The 22,759-nt window shown below is 50.6% G+C and overlaps 1 protein-coding gene across 3 annotated transcripts; it reads left to right on the forward strand.

Moving 5' to 3' along the window:
• The first annotated feature begins 116 nt into the window (after positions 1-116).
• Positions 117-21,670, forward strand: TMEM53 (transmembrane protein 53). Of its 3 annotated transcripts, none has more exons than XM_028123411.2 (3): positions 117-270; positions 15,499-15,620; positions 20,181-21,670. In XM_028123411.2, the coding sequence occupies exons 1-3, from the start codon at positions 210-212 to the stop codon at positions 20,832-20,834; spliced, it is 837 nt and encodes a 278-aa protein (XP_027979212.2). In that variant the 5' UTR covers positions 117-209; the 3' UTR covers positions 20,835-21,670. The 3 variants fall into 3 exon arrangements, with proteins under 3 accessions (XP_027979212.2, XP_087878586.1, XP_087878587.1); XM_088022460.1 differs by lacking the exon at positions 117-270 and adding an exon at positions 4,298-4,378; XM_088022461.1 differs by lacking the exon at positions 117-270 and adding an exon at positions 12,271-12,403.
• The last annotated feature ends 1,089 nt before the right edge of the window (positions 21,671-22,759 follow it).

The following is a 22,759-nucleotide window of genomic DNA, read 5'->3' on the forward strand; positions in this document are numbered from 1 at the left end:
CTAGGGCCGAGCCGTGGGGTGCCGCGAGAGGCTCCGAGAGAGACTCGGCGGTTGCTAGGACGGGAGGTCACAGAGCGCCGCTCAGGGATTGGGCAGCGACGGGAGAGGTGGGTGGTGATTGGGCGGCGCCCGGGAGGCTCCTGGGTGAGGCGCGGGCGCGCGAGCGGGAGTTCCGGCGGAGGCCCGTGCTGAGGGCTGGCGCCTTCACCATGGCTTCGGCTGAGCTGGACTACACCATCGAGATCCCGGATCAGCCCTGCTGGAGCCAGGGTATGGAAGGAGGGTCGGGTCCAGTCGTGGGGAGGTAACCTAACGAGTCTGTGGGTCGCAAGCACAGCTGTGGCTCCGCCCCTCTCGGAGCCCCGCCCTCTCGCGACCCGCCCCCTCACGGGGTCCCGCAGGTCCTAGACTTGGTCGGGCCCACAGAGCCCCACCCCCGTGCAAGCCCCGCCCCCGGAGTGATCTCCGCGTCCGAGCCCCGCCCCTTCGCTGCGGCCTCGGCTCCGTTGGGGGCTTTTTCTGCCTTTTCAGTTGGAGCTGTCAGGTCCGTGCCCTCGTTTCTCTCCTCGCAGCTGAAGGCTTCCGAGGGCAGGGGCTGTCCTGATTCCTTTGGGCTCAGGCTTCCCACTTCCAGCCTCTCTTCGGCGGTTGTGGCTAGGGGACCCACCATTATTTTCCACCCACTGTTTTCGCGGCGGTCCTTGTAGAAGCCCGGGACACGGGACTCATCCCTCCCACTCTCCTTGGCAGGGGTGAACCGAGCGGTATCTGCCGCCAGGTAGAAGTCGGTTCAGATCCTTTGCAAAACGAGGCTACCGATAGTAACCTCCCTTCCAGGGCTGTTGGTTGCACAACTGAGGTAATTTGTGTAAAGGACCCAGCATAGTGCCTGACCCAGCAGTGCCTGGCATGGAGTAAATATAATGATTAGCATTACTCCTCTCTAGGGTCGTATCATTAAAGACAGTCGTGTGGGAGACTCCACAAAATGAGTAGCCTGTAGAGCAGGCCTGCAAGGAGAGTTGGATTGGGGGCCCAGAGAATGGAAAGTTTGGCCCCGACAGGGAATTATCATAGAGGAGGCTTAAGGTACTGAGCCCAGCATGTCTCTCCCTGCTGTAGTTCACTTGGCCTTTCTGCCCTCCAGTCTCACTGCCAGCAGCTCAGCCTCTGGTATGGCTACCACAGTGATCTTCCTTAATAGAGAGGTTTACTCTTATCACCGGTCTGCCTAAAACCCTTCCGTGGCTCCTTATTGCCCTCAGGCTAAATCAAGTTCAGGTTCCCTAACGTGGCATTCAAAGTCCTTCGCAGTTTAGCAGCCCCTGCTTATCTCTTTGATCGTTGTGTCCTTCCACTGTTCAATTTGCGTTTTATGTTCTGGCAACCCAAACTGCTTGTGATTCTCCACACACTTCTTGCTTCTCCGCCTTTGCTCCTGCTGTTTCCTCTGTCTGGAATGCCCTTGCCCCTCTGCTGCCCCACACTGCCCCCTCACTTGTCCTTGTCCGGTTCGTCATTGAAGGCTTAGCTCAGATGTTGCCTCCTTCAGGAGAGCCTCCCCAACCCCTTCCCATTGCATCTTGTGTTATTGGTTGGGGTCTAGGAGGAGAGGGCAGCCCCTAGGCTCCCACAGGACAGATGGCCCTAGACCAATTCTGTTGCCTTAGAGCTGGGTATGGTGGCAGTGGGCTCTTGGGCTTATGGATGTAAAAATGCTTTTGAAAAGTTTTGGCCTCAGGGGGAGATGAAGCCAGTTAATATTATTGCCCTTGGAGAGCCACCAGCTGCAAAGGGCTGGAGCTGCCCACCGTGTGGATAGGAGGGCAGATGTTCTCTCTCAGCCCAGGTGGGCAGCCTGGTGGTTTTGGTTTGCCATTCACTTCTACCTCCTACTGGTTTTATGGCGTTGGCAAGTTACTGAACCTTCTTGAGCCTCGGATTCCTCCACTGTAAAATGGGAATTACAATAGTGCCTACCCCACAACCCCCACGGGATTGTGAGGGTTTACAAGACAGGGACTGGATGTGTGTGCCTGGCGTGTCGGTGCATCTCCTCTGCCTGTGGCTCCCCTCACTGCTTCAGGAGGCGGGGTCCTAGAATTGGAAGAAACCTCAGGGGGCCATTTAGTCCTACCAGCATGAGGGTATTCTGTTGCTTCCAGACCTTTCTCTGACAGTATGCTTCCTCCCAAACATCCTGGCCTGCTGTAGGTAACTGGGATTGTTAGAAAGCACTTCCTTTTCTTGAGCCACAATAGGCCTTCCTGTGGTTTCTGTTTTCAGTTCAGCATTTGCTGTGTCCTGGCCGCCAGTTAGTTGCTGGTGCCTCAGAAGTGACTCACGCACAGGTTTCATTCAGGGAGCTGTGGTTTTCAGGACGGGTGAGGATTTATAAGCAGGTGGTTTCACAATGATGTGGTAACTGCAGGACTAGAGGGTCGGGGTGGGTGGGTGCAACACAGCAAGATAATCTGTCTTCCTCTCTCTTCAAGAGGTCAGCTCCTGCCTTCCACACATCTCTGTTCTCCAAGAGAAATACCTCTAGGGCCGTCCATCAGCTGTCCTTCCTCTGATGTGGTTCTAAGAACCTCCTCCATCTGATTGCTTCTCTGGATTGGCTTTAGTTCATCATGCCTTTCCCTCTCAAAGCGCATGCCCCAGAGCTGAGCTGGAGGTTGTAGCACCCCTCAGTGGGAGATAACAGCACCATGATCCCTTGAATCTGTTTCCCATCTGCAGAGAGCTCCCTCCAGGCTGACATGGCTTCACTTGGGGATAGCCTGTGGGGATCCTGGAGATTGTCTTTCTTTTGCATTTGCTGTTTAATGGTGGAGAAGTATGTAGGACAATCATGTTTGGTTTCTGGAATTTCTTTCCCCCATATTTGAACATCAAAACTGCAGTGCCCAGCACCTGCTGTGAGTTGACAGGCAAGCAGCTGCTGCTGGCATATCAGTTACCCAGTTACCTAGAAGGAAGCTGCGGGTCTGGGGTCGTTCAGAGCCCGGGCTGGGCAGCCTAGGATCCTTCTGCTGGGAATCCCACCAGCCAGTATCTGTGACTGCCCATGCTGGGAGAGTAGTCAGCCTGCGCCTTCGCTGAAGCCGATCCCTTGACCTGGAATCTCCTTGCTTCCTTCTCTGACCAGTGATCCCCTTCCCCTCCTAATACTCTGCTCCCACCTCATTTCCTTGGGGAAGGTTCTGTTCTCCTGACTCCCATAGCAGGGATCCCTGTTGTAGTGCTTTTGATGGTTTTGCTCACTGTTGCTAGGGCCTGCCAAGGAGGAGGTGCCAAATGAGCTGAATGGAGTCACTTGGCAGGTCTGTGGGCCCGAGCCAGAGATGCCCTGACATCCCAGGCTGAGGCTACGCTGCCCCTTCTCCCATCCAGAGAATGGTCAGCCAAGTCCTGCCCCAGGGCCCCGCTTTGGCTTGCTGGCAGGCTAGGAGGCCTTCTTAACAGCACTGTATTGCTCTCATGTTCAGTAAACATTTTCAGAAATAATTGATTCACAGGGTCTGGATAAGGGGCTTCCTCTTAGAGTACAAGGAAGGCCTTTGGAGGTCACAGAGAGGGGAAGTGACGGGTTTATTGTGAGCCCACGTTTTATTGTGAACCTGCTCTTCTCCTAAGCACGCGCCAAAAAAAAAAAAAAAAAAAAGGTGGGGAAAGAAAAAAAGGCCACTTAATCTTCAGGAAGCTTTCACTGGCACCTGGGAAATAGTTTGGAGTGTTTTTTTTTTTTTAAAGATTTTATTTATTTATTTGAGAGAGAGAAAGAGCATGAGAGGGGGGAGGGTCAGAGGGAGAAGCAGACTCTGCGCCGAGCAGGGAGCCCGATGCGGGACTCGATCCCGGGACTCCAGGATCATGACCTGAGCCGAAGGCAGTCGCTCAACCAATTGAGCCACCCAGGCGCCCCTGGAGTGGTTTTGAACACCGTGGTGGGCCCCAGTGGTTGTGGTGGGCTTCTTGGAGAAGAGTGGCCCAAGCTGGACCTAGAGCTTCCCAGGGCTGATGGGTAGATGGTGAGCAAAGAAAGTGCAGAAGGGCACTGGAGGTGGGGGGACTGAGGTGGTCCCACAGAGCTGCCACACGAGAGAGGCCTTAGAAGCCCAGGTGAAGAGTGAGTTGGGACTTCAAACCCTCCTTGCCTGTGGGGCCCCCTGTTTTTTTTTTTTCTTTTTAAATAGAGGAGTTTAATTTACAGGCATACCTTGTTTTATTGTGCTTTGCTTTACTGCACTTCGCAGATGTGCTTTTTTTTTTTTTTTACAGATTGAAGGTTTGTGGCAACCTTGCATCCAGCAAGTCTATGGGTGCCATTTTTCCAACAGCATTTGCTCACTTCGTGTCTCTGTGTCATATTTTGGTAATTCTCACAATATTTCAAACTTTTCCATTATGATTATATTTTTTATGGTGATCTGTGATCAGTGATCTTTGATGTTACTATTTTCATTGTTTTGGGGTGCCATGAGCCCCACCTATCTGACAGTGAACTTAATTGATGATTGTTGTGTGTGTGCTAACTGCTCCACTGACCATTCCATCTTCTCTCTGCCTCCCCTTGGGCTTCCCTATTCCCTGAGACACAGTATTGATATCAGGCCAGTTAGTAACCCTACAGTGGCTTCTAAGTGTTCAAGTGAAAGGAAGAATCACAAGTCTCTCACTTTAAACCAAAAGCTAGAAATGATTAAGCTTATTAAGGAAGGATTGTGGAAAGCTGAGAGAGGCCGAACATTAATCCTCATGTACCAGACAGCCAAGTTGCGAAGGCAAAGGCAATGTTCTTGAAGGAAATCAAAAATGCTACTCCAGTGAACATATGAATGATAAAAAGACAACTTTACTGCTGATATGGAGAAAGTTTGAGTGGTCTGGGTAGAAGACCAAACATTCCCTTAAGCCAAAGCCTAATCCAGAGCAAGGCCCTCACTCTTTTCAATTCTTTGAAGGCCAAGAGACGGGAGGAAGCTGCAGAAGAAAAGCTGGAAGCTGGCAGAGGTGGGTTCATGAGGTTAGAGGAAAGAAGCCGTCTCCATAGCATAAAAGCATAAGGTGAAGCAGCAAGTTATGGTGTAGAAACCACCACAAAGTTATCCAGAAGAATTGGCTAAAATAATCCATGAACGTGGCTACACTAAACAACAGATTTTCAATGTAGATGAGACAGTCCTATATTGGAAGAAGATGTGATTTAGGACTTTCATAGCTAGAGAGGAGAAGTCAATGCCTAGCCTCAAATCTTCTAAGGACAGGCTGACTCTATTGCTAGAAGCTAAGGCAGCTGGTGACTCTAAGTTGAAGGCAGTGCTCATTTACCATTCTGAAAATTCTAGGACCCTTAAGAATTATGATAAATCTACTCTGCCTATGCTTTATAAATTGAACAGCAAAGCCCGGATGACAGCACATCTTTTACACCATGGTTTACTGAATAGTTTAAGCCCACTGTTGAGACCTTCTGCTCAGAAAAAAAGATTCTTTTCAAAATATTTCTGCTCATTGACAATGTACCTGGTCACCCAAGGGCTCTGATGGAGATGTATGATGAGATTAATGTTGTTTTCATGCCTGCTAATACAACATCTATTCTGCAGCCCATAGATCAAGGAATGATTTCAACTTTCAAGTCCTGTAATTTAAGAAATACATTTCTTAAGGCTATAACTGCCACAGAGTGATTGCTCTGATGGACCTAGGCAAAGTAAATTGAAAACCTTCTGGAAAGGAATCTCTATTCTAGGTGCCATTAAGAATATTTGTGATTCATGGGAAGAGGTCAAAATAGCAACATTAACAGGACTTTGGAAGAAGTTGATTCCAACCCTCGTGGGTGACTTTGAGGGGTTCAGCACTTTAGTGGAGGTGGTAGCTGCAAGAAAGAGCAAGAGAACCAGAATTAGAATTGGAGCCTGAAGATGGGGCTGAATTGCTGCCATCTCATGATAAAACCTGAACAGACGAGGAGTTACATCTTATGGATGAACAAAGAGAGTGGTTCCTTGAGATGGAATTTACTCCCAGTGAAGATGCTGTGAAGATTGGAAATAACAACAGAGGATTTTAGGATATTCTATAAACTTAGTTGCTAAAGCAGCTGCAGGGCTTGAGAGGATTGACTCCCAATTTGGAAACAAGTTCTGCTGTGGGTAAAATGCTGTCAAACTGCATCACATGCTACAGGGAAATCATTTCTGAAAGGAAGAGTCAGTCAGTGTGGCAAACTTTCTTTTCTTATTTTAAGAAATCACCACAGCCACCCCAGCCTTCAGCATCCACCACCATGATCAGGCAGTGGCCGTCAACATCGAGGCCAGACCCTCCACCAACACAAAGATTATGACTTGCTGAAAGCTCAGATGATGGTTAGCATTTTTTAGCAATAATGTATTTTCTTTAAAGATTTTGTTTATTTATTTGTCAGAGGGAGAGATAGAGAGCACAAGCAGGGGGAGCGGCGGGCAGAGGGAGAGGGAGAAGCAGGCTCCCTGCCGAGGAAGGAGCCGATGCGGGACTCGATCCCAGGACCCTGGGGTCATGACCTGAGCTGAAGGCAGATGCTTAACCGACTGAGCCACCCAGGTGTCCCAAGCAATAATGTATTTTTTTTTAAGATTTTATTTATTTATTTGGGAGAGAGAGACAATGAGAGATAGCATGAGAGGGAAGAGGGTCAGAGGGAGAAGCAGACTCCCCGCTGAGCAGGGAGCCTGATGTGGGACTCGATCCCGGGACTCCAGGATCATGACCTGAGCTGAAGGCAGTTGCTTAACCAACTGAGCCACCCAGGCACCCAGCAATAATGTATTTTTAAAAAGATTTTATTTTTTAATTTTTTTAAGTAAACCACACCCAATGTGGGGCTTGAACCCACAACCCCGAGATCAAGAGTCACATGCTCTACTGAATGAGCCAGCCAGGAGCCCCCCAGCAATAAAGTGTTTTTAAGTTAAGGTATGTACATTGTTTTTTTAGACAATGCTAGCACATACTTAATTGACTACAGTATAGTGAAAACATATGTATGCACTGGGAAACCAAAAAATTTATTTGACTCACTTTATTATGATATTCACTTTTTTGGGGTTGTCTGGGAACGAGCCCACAGTATCTCCAAGGTATGCCTATATTTTTTGGAATCACAGTCTCTTTCACACATTAATAAAACCCCTTTCTGATATGTCTGCTCTATACCAGGTGCTGTGCTAGGCTCTAGATTTGAGATCCAGACCTGGTGGACCCTATACAGGTCTCCTTTCTCTGAGCTCACCAGGGCTTCTCTTGCTCTTCTTCTGTTGAACATGTCCTGCCAGGAGCATCTGTTATTAATGGCAACCGCCTTGTGAAGGAGGGAGAGGTCTTACTCCATTTTACATACGAGGAACAGAAACTCCAGGGAGCTGAGGTATCTTCCCCCAAGTTATCCCAGATTTCGACTCCAGAGTTCCACTCCTCAGCTAGTACATGCAGATTCCTGTTGCCATTAGGAAGTGTTGCTTGAATACGGTTCCATTTCTAGGACACAATTAAGGACACACACAAAGAAAGAGGTGTCCAATAGAGTCCTTTTATAATAGCAAAAATTGGAAATATCATGTCCAATAATGGGAGATTGGTCACCACAAATTATGAAATATTCTACAGTCGCTCCGTAGCCACTAAAAAGAGTGATGTAGAAATATATAAGCTGACAGGGAGGGAGGTTCACAATATGTTGCTAAATGGAAGAAAGCAGATTACAAAACAGTGGGATTCCAATTTTATTAGACATTCATTTTCTCCTTTTCTACAGGACACATGTGCTGCTCGTGAAGGAATAGTATCTTGGGTTCATTGAACTCTTTATTTGTGTCAGGTACCATGCTAAGCCCTCGACAGACATTATCTTATTTAATCTATATATTAATAGCCCCATTTTACAGATAAGGAAATTGAAGTTTAGGGAGCTTGCGCAAGGTCTGTTTCGTAGTTATTCATGGTGAGCCAGAGATTTGGACTCAGATGAGTAAGGATTTGTTTTATTTTTATTTTTGTAAAGATTTTTTTTAATTTATTTTTTAAAAATTATTTATTCATTTGAGAGAGCAATAATGAGAGAGAGAGAGCACATGAGAGGGGGGAGGGTCAGAGGGAGAAGCAGACTCCCTGCTGAGCAGGGAGCCGGATGCGGGACTTGATTCCAGGATCATGACCTGAGCCAAAGGCAGCTGCTTAACCAACTGAGCCACCCAGGCGCCCCAAGTTTTTATTTTAATTCCAGTTAGTTAACATACAGTGTAACATTAGTTTCAGGTATACAATATAATGTAACACTTCCATACAGCACCCAGTGCTCATCATCATGACTGGTGCACTCCTTAATCCCCATCACCTGTTTCACCCATCCCCCCCCCCCCCCCCCCCCCCGCCCCGGGCCCCCAGCATCAGTTTGTTCTCTGTCCTTAAGAGTCTGTTTTGGTTTGTCTCCCTGTCTTGAATTCAGATATGGTTTTATAAAGTATGTACTCTTAAGATACTGTGCTACTTTCCTAGGCTCTTATTTCAAAAAGTTAAAAAAAAAAGGAAATTTTTAAATAAAGTAATTTAAATATGTAAATATGGGAACTGTGGAGCCCCTGGCTGGCTCAGTTGGTAGAGCGTGTGATTCTTGAACTTGGGGTCGTGAGTTCGAGCCCATGTTGGGGGTAGAGTTTGCTTAAAAAAAAGAAAAAATACCGGAACTAGATATGTGAGAGTCTAGAAAGTTTTTCTGGGGAGTAGAAGAAACTGAGGATCCTTTTATTCTTTGCATTTTAAAAAGAAAACAGATTCTTTGCATTTTGATTCTGGCTTACAGATAAAAAGCACATATTGTGCCATAGACCCTTATGCCTCGTCAGCCTTCCCTTTGTCTTCTTCACATGCCCCTGGGATATACATAATCTAATTTATGCTTTAGTTTTATGACTGGAACTGTTGTACAATATATGTGTCTGTAATTCTTCTGTTATTGGTGTCAGTATTATTTTGTTGAGAAATTCTAGAGGACAGGGAGCCTGTGAAATTAAATTGTTTTGTGGGTGCTCAAGAATCACGAGGGTTGAGAAGAATACTTCTGCCTTACCAAGGGGCTAAAATAACATTTTAACTCTCCTTGCAAAAGTGATACATGTTGATTTTAGAAAATGGGTAAAAAAAATAACAAAAAAGCAATTGCTTTTAGTCCCAGAAATAATTGCTATTAATATTGGATGTGTTTTTTTCTATGCGTAAATATATGTGTGTATGTGTATATACATAAATATATATGCACCTATAAATATATGTACATATTCCGTTGTATATGCTACTTTTCAACATGCTTTTTCACTTAATGTATTACTACTAATTTTTTAAAAGATTTTAAAATAATCTCTGTACCCACCATGGGACTTGAACTTACAACATCAAGGTCAAGAATCGCATGCCTCTACAGACTGAGCGAGCCAGGCAACCCTATTATTATTAATTTTTAAAAATAATAGCATTATTGAGATATAATTCACATACCACAAAACTCACCCTTTTAAAGCTGTACAATTCGTTGTTTTTTAGTATATTCGCAGAATGGTGCAACCATCACCACTAACTCCAGAACATTTCCATCACCTCCGAAGAAACCCTATACCCATTAGTAGTCACTCCCCATTCCCCCCTCCCTTTGGCTCCTGGGAACCGCTACTCTGCTTCTTTATGGATTTACATATTCTGCACGTTTCCTATAAATGGAATCATGCAATATGTAGTTTTTTGTGGCTGGCTTCTTTTACTCAGCAGAGATCTTCAAGGTTCCTCCGTGTTGTAGCCTGTGTCAGTACTTCACTGCTTTTTTATGACCAAATGGTATTTCGTTGTATGGGATATACCACATTATTGATAGGCATTTGGATTGTTTCTACGTGGTGGCTCTTGTGAATATTTGTGGCTATGAAGATTTGTGTACAGGTTTTTGTGTGGACACATGCTTTCACTTCTCTTAGGTGTGTGATGATGTAGGAGTAGAAGTGCTGGGTCCTGTGGTAACTTGCTGTTTAGTGTTTTTTTAGGAACTGCCAAACCGGTTTCCAAACTGGCTGCACTTTTTTGCGTTCTTACTGGTAGTGTACGAAGGTCTAATTTCTCCACATCCTCATCAACACTTGTTACTATCTGACTTTTTGATTATAGCCATCCTAGTGGGTATAACGTGGGATCTCATTGTGGTTTTTATTTTCATTTCCCTAATGACTATGATGTTGAGCATCTTTTCATGTGCTTATTGGTCATTCGTCTGTCTTCTTTGGAGAAATGTGTATTCAGATCCTTTGCCCATCTTAATCGGGTTGTTTGTCTTTTTATTGTTGAATTGTAAGAGGTTTTTTAGTATATGCCAGATACAAGCCCCCTATCAGATATATGATTTACAAATATTTCCTCCCATTGTGGGGGTTGTTGTTTTCACTTTTTTAAAAAATATTTTGTTGCTTTTTTTTTAAGATTTTATTAATTTATTTTACAGAGACACAGCAAGAGAGGGAACACAAGCAGGGGGAGTGGGAGAGGGAGAAGCAGGCTTCCCGCTGAGCAGGGAGCCCGATGCGGGGCTCGATCCCAGGACCCCGGGATCATGACCTGAGCTGAAGGCAGACACTTAACGCCTGAGCCACCCAGGCACCCCTATTTTCACTTTTTTGATGGTGTCCTCTGAAATACAAATGTTTTTAATTTTGATGAAATCCCAATTTATCTTTTTTTTTTTTTTTATTCCTTGCACTTTTGGTCATGTCCAAGAAACCGTTGCCTAATGCCAGGCCACAAAGATTTACTCCTGTGTTTTCTTTCTAAGGGTTTTATGGTTTTAGCTCTTACACGTATGTCTCTAGTTTGCTTCATGTGTTATCAAATATTTCCGTATGATTAAACATTTTTTTTTTCGGGGCACCTGGGTGGCTCAGTCGTTAAGCGTCTGCCTTCGGCTCAGGTCATGATCCCAGGGTCCTGGGATCGAGTCCCACATCGGGCTCCGTGCTCAGCGGGAAGCCTGCTTCTCCCTCTCCCACTCCCCCTGCTTGTGTTCCCTCTCTTGCTGTGTCTCTCTCTCTGTCAAATAAATAAATAAATCTTAAACATTTTTTTTTCTTCGAGTGAAATTGCTGTGTCAAAGATGGCATGTTTTTGAGACCTTTAATCCATGTTCCAAAATTACTCTTGTCCCTGCCCTTTCCCTCCCCCTTCCTACCTGTCTTCCACTGTTGGGGTTCAGGCCTGTGCCTTCTCTTGCCTTGCATGTTACAGCAGCCTCCTCCCTGTTCCTAATGGACACTGCCCGGCAGTACGGGAAGCTCAGACATGGTGATGGTGGGCGCCGTGGCGGTACAGCCGAGGGGCATCTAACCCAGTCTGGCGATTGGGAGTGGGGGATGAGAAGGGGTTGCAGGAGCCCTCAGGGGAGGCTTCCTGGAAGTGAACAGTGAGTGGACTCAGGCGGTGGAGTGGGCATTAGCCAAGCCATAAACATGAAGCATCAGCACACTGGCCAGGTGGCTCCCCACTAGGGAGTGCGCGTGAGGTCCTGGAGGTGAGGGCAGGGTGGCATGCTGGTCCAGAGAGATGGATGCTGGCTCTGCCACTTCCTGACTGCATGGTCTTGGGGAGAGGAACTTACTCTCTCTGTGTTTTAGTTTTCTCATCTGTAAAATGGGAACAATAGTAACGAACTCCGGGAATGGTTGCAGGACCCAGTGAGGCAGCATACGTTGGGGCCCTGGCTGGGGGGGCCGGTCCCTGAGGAGGAGGCGAAAGATGTCAGAATTGGATCTGTTGATGGACAAAGGCAGCTACGTGTACACGTTTGGAGCTGAGGTGGTAGAGATTTGGTTCAGCCTGGGGGCTTGGGTTTTGTTACCCAGGGTGCCAGCTGGGGCAGTTTTTACAAGCTGGTCTCTAGACCACTTGGGTTTGGATTCCAGTTTCACTGCTTATTAGTTGTGTGACCTTGAGCCAGTTATCTATTATCTCTGTGCCTTAGTTGTTCATCAGCAAAATGAGAATAGTAATAGTACATTGTTCACGGGAGTGTTGTAAAGATTAAATGAGTTCATCCATAAAGTGCTTAGAACAGTGCCTGCCACATAATACTCTTTTTCCTGTTACCATTACTGGTTTTCTTGGCTCTGGGAAAGAGGGGGATTAAGAGCTGGAAGGAGATGTGGACTTCAGAGAGGTTTGTGATGGCTTACAGAGTGGATTTGATTGCCGGCACCGGGTCATGGGAAGTCTTGGAGCATAAATGAGAGACGGAGCCAGTGCCCGAGCCTTGCCCCTGAGGCGCAGCAGCCAGAGGCCCTGAGATGTCAGCCACAGGAGGAACGAGGGTGATGTGGCCGGTGGGGTAAGCATAAAAAGGACAGGGGCTTTTATAAGAGGATGGAGGAATCATGATGTGGATGTGGCAATAAATAACGATAGCCATAAGAATTACTTTTATTACTCTGGAAAGGGCAATGGGGAGCAAGAAGAATGCTAGCTCTTTCTCCTTGGATCCATCTTTCACTCTGCAGCCACGTGTTCATTCCAGCACGTTTCTCCTGCGCGCCTGAATGGGCCAGCTACGGGGCTGGGCGCTGGGTGGGGGCGGGGGGGTGATAAACACGCTGCACTCAGTGCCTGCCTTCACAGAGCCTGCTGGCTAAAGGGAGAGACAGACATTAAATCCTTGTGCAAGTCATTAATCAATACAGATTGGATCCCGCCACTTCCCCAATTCCAGGATCATCATTTGCTCTCTCTGTTGCAACGGAATAAAATTCCAACTCCTACGCATGGCTTGAAAGGCCCTGCAGGATCGCGCCCCAGTGCTACTCTCAGCAGCACTTGCAACCACTCCTGCTCCTCACCGCAGCTTCTAGCCCCCCAGGACTGCTTGCTGGGCCTGAGACCAACCCCAGCATCTCCAGAGCCTCCTGTCCCCCACTCATGGCCTCTTTCCTCCTGGCATGTTCCTACTGGGGCTCCAGGGCAGCGCAGCAAGTCGCCAGCACTCTCAGCCACGTTGCCAGAGCACTTTGGACTTTCTGGGTTGTAGCACTTGAAATACAGAATCAGAAGGGGCAGCATGGCTCCGGTGGGAGGAGGTCAGGATGAAGGCTGAAGTTAGGAATGGGTAGAGAGAGTGGGGCCCCAGGAGGAGATTGTGTTGGGGGGAATGGGAGATGCCCCCGGGCAGGAAGAGCAGCTGCGGGCTTGGCGGGGTTGGGGGGGGGCAGCCTCGGCAGGAGTGGAGGGGCCAGTTCCCTCCGACGAGGAGCAATTCCGAAAGGTTGGGCTCTGGGAGTGGGCAGTGTGTTCAGGGTATCCACATTCTGAGAGCTTCTTCATGGAAATGCCTCTCTGGGGAAGTCATTCCTACCTGAGTTGGTGAAGCCACGGGTGCCTGTAAAACCTGGTGGAGCAGAAGGGAGTTTCGAGACCAGGGGCAGATCAGAGGCCCAGCAGAAGCTGTTCGAACCTTCCTCAATTGGGAATGCACCATCACTGCTGGTGGGGGCTGGCCTTCACTTCAGGAGGCCGCCAGGGGGTGTGGCGTCCCTTGGCTGCCTTCTCTGTGTTTGAGAGAAATGTCAAAGCCCTTTGCTGTGTCTTGGTGGGCACAGGAGGGGACCGCTGTAGGCTGGGGGAGGGGAGCCTATGCTCAGACAGCTGCCCAGAGGTAAGGGAGCCTCCCTGGGGCAGGTCTCAGAAATCTAGTTCCTGGATCTCAAGAGATTCACAGGCAGGTCCAAATGGGTGGCTGTTGATTGCTCCCCCTGAGGCTGCTGTGGCCCGAGCTTCATGGGCAGTCCTCATCCCCAGCAGGGTTGGTCATGGGCCCTGGGGTGGCCCAGATGCCTTTCCGCCAGAAGGGCAGGGGATGGGACACCAGGCCAGGAAAGGCGGTGTGAATATTTGGAGTGGCCCGCGTTAGGTCTGTAGGGCCATCTCCCTCACCAGAGGCCAGGCCAGCATCAGGGGAGCCTGGGTGTGCTGGGACTGAGGCGCAGGCTGAGTTGCAGCGCAGCCTGGGATCCCCCTGGGGGCGGGCAGTTAATCTCTGAAGGCCAGAGTCACCACTGCTGGAGAGCAGGAACATTGAACTTTTCAATCACATTAATTTCTACAGGAAATTGTTGTCTTCCTTTTGTCCAAAGGTTAGTGATTTATATTTACCATCCTCTTAACTAGCCTTGAAATTTACTGTTGCCCCGTCAACACCGGCATCCATAAATCTCGAGGTGGCAGCTGAGTAGAGCCAAGTGGCTTGATACTTGGTAGGGCACACCCTGGCCCTTGCGGGAGGGTGGATAACTAGTAATGGACAGTCCCTGCACCGAAGTCCCCTTGAGTGCGTGGGTCCTTACTCGGCAGGGGAAATGAGATGAGGTCTGACCAACAAGGTTGCAGGGAAGCCTCTTAGAAAGTAGCCATGGAGGAGGCAGCTGGCCTGTGCCTTGGCACATCGCTGCAGGAGACATGCTTCTAGTTGGGGATGGTGCTGGTGGCACAGAAGGTCTCAAGTGGCTTAGTTAGGATGGGGAGCAGGGGCCAAATTCCCAGCTGTACCCTTTCTGTGTGACCTTAGGCCACTATCTTAACCACTCTGTGCCTCAGTGTCGTCATCGGCAATAATATTCCTCATAGTGTTGTTATGAGCATTAAGTCTCAGGAAATAAATATTGGCGATGATTATTCTCTGGCAGGACTGGGTGGGTGGTTTGGTGTGGTCCCTCAGAGTCTGCTCTACCTCCCTGTTGGCACTGTCTATCCATTTCTCCTTTTAAGATCTCCTTCTTCCAACTGCTTGTGAAATTAGAATAGGGCTGGCAAATTTTTTCTGTGAAGGGCCATAAGTAATTTAGGCTTTGCAAACCATAGCGTCTCTGTTGCCATGAGTCAACTCTGCTGTTTTATCATGAAAGCAGCTATACAATAAGTAAATGAATGAGCGTGGCTGTGTTCCAATAAAACTTTATTGTGGACTGTCAAACTTAAATTTCATAGAACTCTCATGTGTCACAAAATATTAGTTCTTTTGATTTTTTTAGAAAAACCATTATTCTTTTTAGCGTGCAGTTCATACAAAACCAGACCGTGGGCCAGATTTGGCTCATGGCTTGTAGTTTGCTGACCTCTGGATTAGAAGGTGAAATTGCATGGAGAAAGTTCTCACTTTTCTCGCCTGGGCTGTCTTTGAGTTACGAAAGAAAGGTGCCCTCATGTGGGTTTTTGCAGTGACCCTGCATTGCCTCCTGAGAGGCCTAAATGCCACTTCTGCGGCGGGATAGAGGAGGGAGCCCCGTGGGAACCTGAGGCACAGGGGCTGGCAGGATATGCCGAGGTCTGGCACCTGTTGGTTCCCTGCCTACCACTAGATTGGCTTTGCATTGGCCAGTCACCCTCACCCCACATGCCGGCTCCAGTGCTGACAGTCCCACCATGTCTGTGTTCCAGAGAACAGCCCCAACCACAGCGGGAAGGAGGTGGGGTCTCGACAGCCTTTGGTGATTCTCTTGGGCTGGGGTGGCTGCACCGACAAGAACCTTGCCAAGTACAGCGCCATCTACCACAAAAGGGTGAGTACTGCAGGCTTGTGGACACCCAGCGCCCGGGGTGCAGCTGGCCGCTCTGGGGGGCACTTGGCCTTGGCTGCTCTCATCGCTGGGCTCCAGCGACTGCTGACCGCCAGTGTGACAGGCCCGGCTCTGAGAACAGCCTGTGAGGAAGACGCTGGGCTCATGGGGACTTTGGCAGGATTATCCCTCCTTTGCTGCCAGCTCTGTGGCCGGGTCTGTCTCCTTCAGCCCCCCCCAACCTGCTTCCCCTTCCTTCCTCCCCAAACCCCACGGTGGGCAGCGCAGCCCTGATGTGCTCCCAGCTGGGGAGTCGGCCCAGACCTCCAGGCTGTTGTTGCCCGGATGGGCAGCAAGAGCCTGGGCCGAGCGTGCTGGGCATGGTGAGTACTCCCAGGGTGTTCTCCTTTTCTGACCAGGTGAGTTTCTGTCTTAGGGTTGACCATGGCACCTTCGCATTCCCATAGTAGGAGGGCCTCTTGGAAAAGAGATTCAGGCTGGAGGTTTTCTGGCTTCTTCTTAGGCGTTGGATGTGGAGCTTGTGGTAACTGGAGAGAGCCTTAGGAGGGCCTGGTTATATTTTAGAAGCCCCTTTCACATCTTTGGCCTCTGGCCTGGCCCTGCCCTCCTCAGCAGGAAGATGCCAGTACAGGCAGCCCTGGTTGCCACCTGGAAGCCGTGGGCTGAGGAGGAGTGGAGGTCTCCCGGGAGAAAGACCAGCCAACACCCCCAGCCCCTCGCCGCAGCCTCCCTCCGCTGGCCTCCCGTCTGCACTGGGCCTGAACGGTGTGTGGCCCTGGAATGGGAGAAGGGTTGGGGGGAAAATGTCGTCCTGAGCTTGAGGCCTTACCCCAACCAAGAAGGCTGGTCCTCTGGCGTCGCCTTTTACGGATAGCTCCGCAGCTAGTTTCGGCCACTTCTGAATTCCACTCACTGGGCCAGGCCTGTTTTGTCTGGCTTCTCCATGGGACTGAGATCCCTGAGGGCAGGCAGAAGAATAGGAATAGGTGAGTGTGGCCAGAACAGAGAATGAAAGAAAGGGCAAGTGTCAAGAGAGGAGGCTGGGAGGGGTCCTGAGGGGAACTGAGGCGGGGGTGTGGGGTTAGATTCCAGGGAAGGCAGCGGGGTTGAGTTGGCAGGGCTGGCGGAGGGGTCCTCTGGGAAAAGGAGAGGGTGGAGACAGGATGGGTGTGGAGAAAAAAATGTTCCAACTCCAAACTCCTGATACTTGATGATTGAAAGGAAAGTCAGAATACCATACCTCCACCTAGAGATGACCTCTCTTTACTCGTACGTGCCCATCCTTTCAGCTTTTCTCTGTGTGTAGCTTTTCTTAACCTAATGAGATCTACTGAATATACTTTTTTTTTTTAATGAAGATTTTATTTATTTATTTGTCAGAGAGAGAGAGAGACAGAGAGCACAAGCAGGGGGAGCGGCAGGCAGAAGGAGAAGCAGACCTTCCCGCTGAGCAGGGAGCCCGATGCGGGACTCGATCCCAGGACTCTGGGATCAGAACCTGAGCCGAAGGCAGATGCTTAACGACTGAGCCACCCAGGTGTCCCAGCTTTTGAATATATGTTTTGCATCCTGCTTTTTTTCAGATCATGATCTCCACCTTGCTTAATCTGTTTTCATCTCCTTGGGTTCCCAGTCCTTGTTCAGATTCTCTCACAGTCTCCAACACGTCCTTTATAGCTGATTTGCCCAAACCAGGATCCAATCCAAGATGACCCATTGCGTATAGTTACTTTGTTCCTTAAGGCTCTTTCATTTTTTTTTTTAAGATTTTATTTTTAAGTAATCTCCACCCGATGTGGGGCTACCAGAGAATATATCTAGGAGTGCAGGAAAGTAGGATGGGCACTAAGAGGCGTCGTGGGATTTGGCCATTTGGGAGAGCGTGGGTGACCTTGGTGAGAGCAGTGCAGGGGAGGCAGTGGGAGGGCACGAGGTGGAGAGGGCAGGTGGCAAAAAGATTGTCTAGGAAGGTGGAGAGAGGGTGGGATAGAGTTAGAGGGGAACACAGTGTAATGGCAGAGGCTTTTTATGATTTTCTTTATTTGAGAGAGAGTACGTGGGTATGGGGGGAGGAGGGTCAGAGGGAGAGGAGGGAGAGTTTTTTTTTTTAAGATTTTATTTATTTATTTATTTGACAGAGCGAGAGCGAGAGAGGGAACACAAGCAGGGGGAGCGGGGGAGGGAGAAGCAGGCTTCCCGCCGAGCAGGGAGCCCGATGCGGGGCTTGATCCCAGGACCCTGGGACCATGACCTGAGCCGAAGGCAGACGCTTAACGACTGAGCCACCCAGGTGCCCCAAGGAGGAGGGAGAGTCTTAAGCAGACTCCCTGCTGAGTGTGGAGCTGGATGTGAGGCTCCATCTCAGGACCCTGAAATCACAACCTGAGCCAAAACCAAGAATTGGATGTTTAACCGACTCTGCCATCCAGGCGCCCTGAGGCTTTTTTTTTTTTTTTTAATGAGATTTCTTGGACAGAACTCTGGAGAAAGGAGGAGACTGAGAATACAGGAGAGGGAAGCAAGGACCCATGGCAGGGCCTTGGGGCGGAGTGTGCCCAGAGATGGAGGATCGCTTGGCTGGGGGATGGGGGATGGTGGAGACTGGGACCCGACCTGCAGGGACTTCTAGGAGCATCTGACGGGGGAGGTGGCGTCGGAGATGCAGGCACTTGGGAAACCTCAAAGTGAGGCCCAGACTGGTGGGCACAGGGAAGCTTGGCATGCATGTGCCCTTCCTGGGGAGTGCTGGGCCCTTGGGGAGTTCCGTGTGTGCACTCACAGGTGATGCAGAGTTGGAGGGCACAAATCGTGTATGTCCTCATAGGTGGCGTGTTTGCAGGAATTGCTGTTTATTTCTGCGTGTGAATGCTCCAGGGGAGGAGTGTGTGTGCGCGCGTGTGTACTCTCGAAGGGAGCAGAGCGTGTAACTGGGTACCTGCCGGCAGTATGTGTGCATGTGGGTGTGTCTTGCCAGCTGTGGCTTTGTAGTGTGCTCCCAGATGGTGTGGTGGGTGCACATGAGTGAGTGGTGGGTGCCCCGTGTGTCTGCATCTGTGGGATATGGTGTGGGTGGGCTTCGTTTAGTTCTAGGAGTTGCATGTGTGTGGTGGTGTGATGTGGGAGTGTGTTTGCATTTGTGGGAAATGCTGTGTGTTGGTTGGGGGGGGTGTGGGAAGACATTTCACATGCCATTGGGAAGTTAGAACAGAGCACTTGATGAAATTTCCCAGAGCGTGAGGGGCCAGGTGGCATCAGTGGCCCCCTCTGCAGAGTCCTGGGAGGGGGGCTTAGGCATGCCAGGGCCCTGGTAAGAATGGTGCCGGGGGAGTCGGGGACAGATGTCAGATTGGAGTCAGTGGGAGGGGTGAAGTTAGGGGGCTGATGGCAGGGTTCTTTCAGCTGACCATCGTGTTTAGCTCCGCGTCATTCATGTACCGTGGTCAGAGGGTGTTCTCCGTGTTATCAGTCCTGCCGCCACTAATTACTGCTACTATTAGTTGACTTTGTGCCAGGTGCTGTTTGGGGCACTTGAGGTATGTTTTTTTGTTCAGTCTTCACCATAACCCCGCAAGATGGACGTTAACCCAGTTTACAGATGGAAGCACAGGCCCAGGAAGATGAAGCAAATTGCTCTTCACCCCTACTGTTAATAAGTGGTGTCAGGAATCGAACCCAGACCCGTGTGACCCCAGAGCCCGCCTAACTCAGTTCCCCTGACAAATGGCCCTTTGTCTCTCGAATAGGACAATGAGAGGGGATTAGCACTGAGGCACGTGGCTTTGGCTGCCTTTTCTACCTGACCTAGAAGAGGATCTGTCTGGAGATTTTGAGGCATACTTGACTCAGGCATTGAGGGGTACAGAGCCTACGAGATTGACTCAGGTTTTAGAATTTGAGGAACAACAGTGTTTACTATATTTGGAATTTCAGGGTGAGTGGGAGGAGCGATCCCGGGCCTTGGAACCAGACAGATCGGGTGCCCGGCCCCTATGCCAGAGAGCATGGCCTGTGCTGTCAGGGTTCTGCCGGAGGGCGGCCGTGGCCGGAGGCTGACTTGATGCGGTCCGGCTCACGAGTGGCCTCTGGTGGCCAAGGCTGGGGCATGCAGGCTGTGTCTGCGTGTTGGGTTTTATGGGGGTAGCTCCTTGTGCCTGGGAGGGTGGGGCTGGTGCAGAGCAGTCACTGCAGCAAGGTGTCGCCAAGCACGAGCCCTTAAATATGCCAGAGTTGAGCAGATGAGCCGCAAGGGGGAAGGGGGAGGGCACGGGCCAGAGTAAGACTGTTCTGGTCAGCCAGAGCGAGCTCCAGGCCTCACGTACTGGGCCAGGCCGGGTGGCTGTGGCCAGCATGAAGTGGTTATTCCACAACTGGGCCTTGCGAGTACCTTGCACACTGGAAGGTGTCTGTGAGTGGTGAGCTGGTGCCTGGAGCACTGCTAGGCTTATAGTGGTAGACATCTCTGAAGCTAGTTTGTAGTCCCCCCCGCTGCCGCCCGCCGCCCCCCATCCCTGAGGACCGACCCGGCCTCTCTCCTCTCCCCAGGGCTGCATCGTGATCCGATACACAGCCCCATGGCACATGGTCTTCTTCTCCGAGTCCCTGGGCATCCCTTCACTTCGTGTTCTGGCCCAGAAGCTACTTGAGCTACTCTTTCATTACGAGATTGAGAAGGAGCCCCTGCTCTTCCATGTCTTCAGCAATGCCGGTGTCATGCTGTACCGATACGTGCTGGAGCTCCTGCAGACCCATCGGCGCTTCTGCCGCCTGCGTGTGGTGGGCACCATCTTTGACAGCGGCCCTGGGGATAGCAACCTGCTGGGGGCTCTGCGGGCCCTGGCAGCCGTCCTGGGGCACCGGCCTGCGGTGCTACGCCTGCTGCTCCTGGTGGCCTTCGCCCTGGTGGCGGTCCTGTTCCATGTCCTGCTCGCTCCCCTCACGGCCCTGTTCCACACCCACTTCTATGACCGGCTACTCGATGCAGCCTCTCGCTGGCCTGAGCTCTACCTCTACTCAAGGGCCGACGAGGTGGTCCTGGCCAGGGACGTGGAACGCATGGTGGAGGCTCGCCTGGCACACCGGGTTGTGGTGCGCTCTGTGGACTTCGTGTCATCTGCGCACGTCAGCCACCTCCGTGACTACCCTACTTACTACACGAGCCTCTGCGTCAACTTCATGCGCAGCTGTGTCCACTGCTGAGCTCCTTGCCCCACCCACCCAACTCCTCTCTGCTCCAGAAATAAATGCCCCACACCTCCCCACATCCTCTGTCTGTGGGTGGCAGGGCCCTCTTCTGCTTCAACTCCTGACAGCCCTTTGGGACTCTGGTCCCGCAAGTAGAGAATTCCCATTGAATTTTAGCAGCCTCTGCCCCGGGAACTGTTTCTCCCAGGATCCTAGGTGGTGGGGGTGCCTGGACAGGTTGCCGTAGAAGTCTCGCTGTGGCTGTGTTTGGACAGGTGCAAGTCGGGCTGCGGATGGGTTCCTATAGCTTTTAGGCTGGGAGGGTTAACAGAGTGGGGAGGGTGGGGTTGATGAGGAGCCCCAGGGTTGATCTTTAACTTCTTGAAAGGTAGGTGAGCTTTGTGTGGAAGTGCTGGAGGACAGGGTCAGGCTGGTGCGGGGGGTGTGACTTCTGCTCCCGCAGCGTGAAGCGCCATCTGCTTAGATCTCACTCGGCAGCTCACTTGGAGAGGCCGCTCTCACCTCACTGCCAGAGAGAGGGGAGCTGAGGGTGCAGCGGTGGTGGGCCTGCCTGGGTCCACCACACTTTGCCAGGAAAGCTGCAGGTGTCTAACAGGCAGATGGAGTGGGTAGGAAGGGAGCAGCGCCACACAGGAGCTGGGACAAGCGAAGTCAGTAGCCCTGAAGACCAGAGCCAGGGCGAGGACTCCTTCATCTCCTTGAGACCCCCTTGGATCCTGTCCAGGCAGGAGAGGTGACTTCAGCCTGAGTTCTCGATCATCTCTCATTCTCTCAGTCACTGCTGCACAATGCTGGCCCATAGCAGGTACTCAATAAATATGTTGATTGAATGAGCTTACTGTGATATTCAAGGGACTTGGGGTGGGGGGAGGCAGGGATGGGCTTTGAAAGTTTGACAGGCAGTGAAGGAGATGGCTAGCCAGGCTCTGGGTGGGAGCTGACCCTTGATATTCTCAGGACTGATGGACCCTCTGCCTCCAGAGCCGAGCTCGACCTGCATCTTGTCAGCCCTCTGGGACCGCAGGGACCATTGCGACTGATCCCTATGCTGTGCGGTTGCATTCCTAGCCATGGCCAACAGGTGGCAGTGCTGCCTGGGCCATGAGACCACGCTTAAGGATCCCACAGCTGGGTAGGCTTCACGCCCTCACTCAGGGTTAATAACGTTGCCTATTAGAGAGCCTACGGCCCCCAGGGTGAGAGTAACCAGCCATCAGGGACCTATTGAGTCCAAGGCAAGGAGAAGGGAGAGTTGAGACCCGAAAGCCAGCCCGATGGGAACTGGGCATTACCCACTTCTCTCCCGAAACCTTAGCCGTCGCTGGGGCCGCTCTGCTCTGGCAGGCCACATACGTTCCCTAGACTATTGCGCCCCAGGATTCTTGTATTCAGGATATTTGGTGCCATGAAGCTGGGCCTGGGGCTGTGCAGGGCCTTCACTGGGCTCCAACCAGGGTGATTTGTCACCTGGGTGCAGGAGGCAGGAGCTGCCGACTGGAACTTCTGTAGTATGCACCGAGGGCACCCCATGTATTGGTGCGTCTACGGTGGGGGGATTTGGGAAGACGGAGGAGGGGCCTGGTGTGTGAGAATGTGTAAAGGAAAGGACTCACCTGCAGCTTTGAGCATCTGCCTGAGCACCTGGGATGCAGATTACTCACTGGCCGTGGGCAGCCTTGGGGATGACGATTTGATAAAAGTGCCATCTCCAGTGCTGGCTACCCAGCTTCAGTTCCCCTATGTGAGAGTCCACCTTGGACAACTGGGGGTTTCTACTGAGGCCATCTGGGGATCTAGGTAGTAGCTATTACTGAGGTGTTGGGTCACTAGAAAAAAAGCCACGGGGGCTGAGATGATTGTTTTGGTCCCTGGCTCATTTCAGGAGACTAGAAAGGGACAGAGGCTTGGGGTTTGTGTCT

Source organism: Eumetopias jubatus, unplaced genomic scaffold (assembly GCF_037043125.1).
Source record: "Eumetopias jubatus isolate StellerSeaLion01/CBP00866 unplaced genomic scaffold, mEumJub1_p1.0 scaffold_4, whole genome shotgun sequence".
NCBI lineage: Eukaryota > Metazoa > Chordata > Mammalia > Carnivora > Otariidae > Eumetopias > Eumetopias jubatus.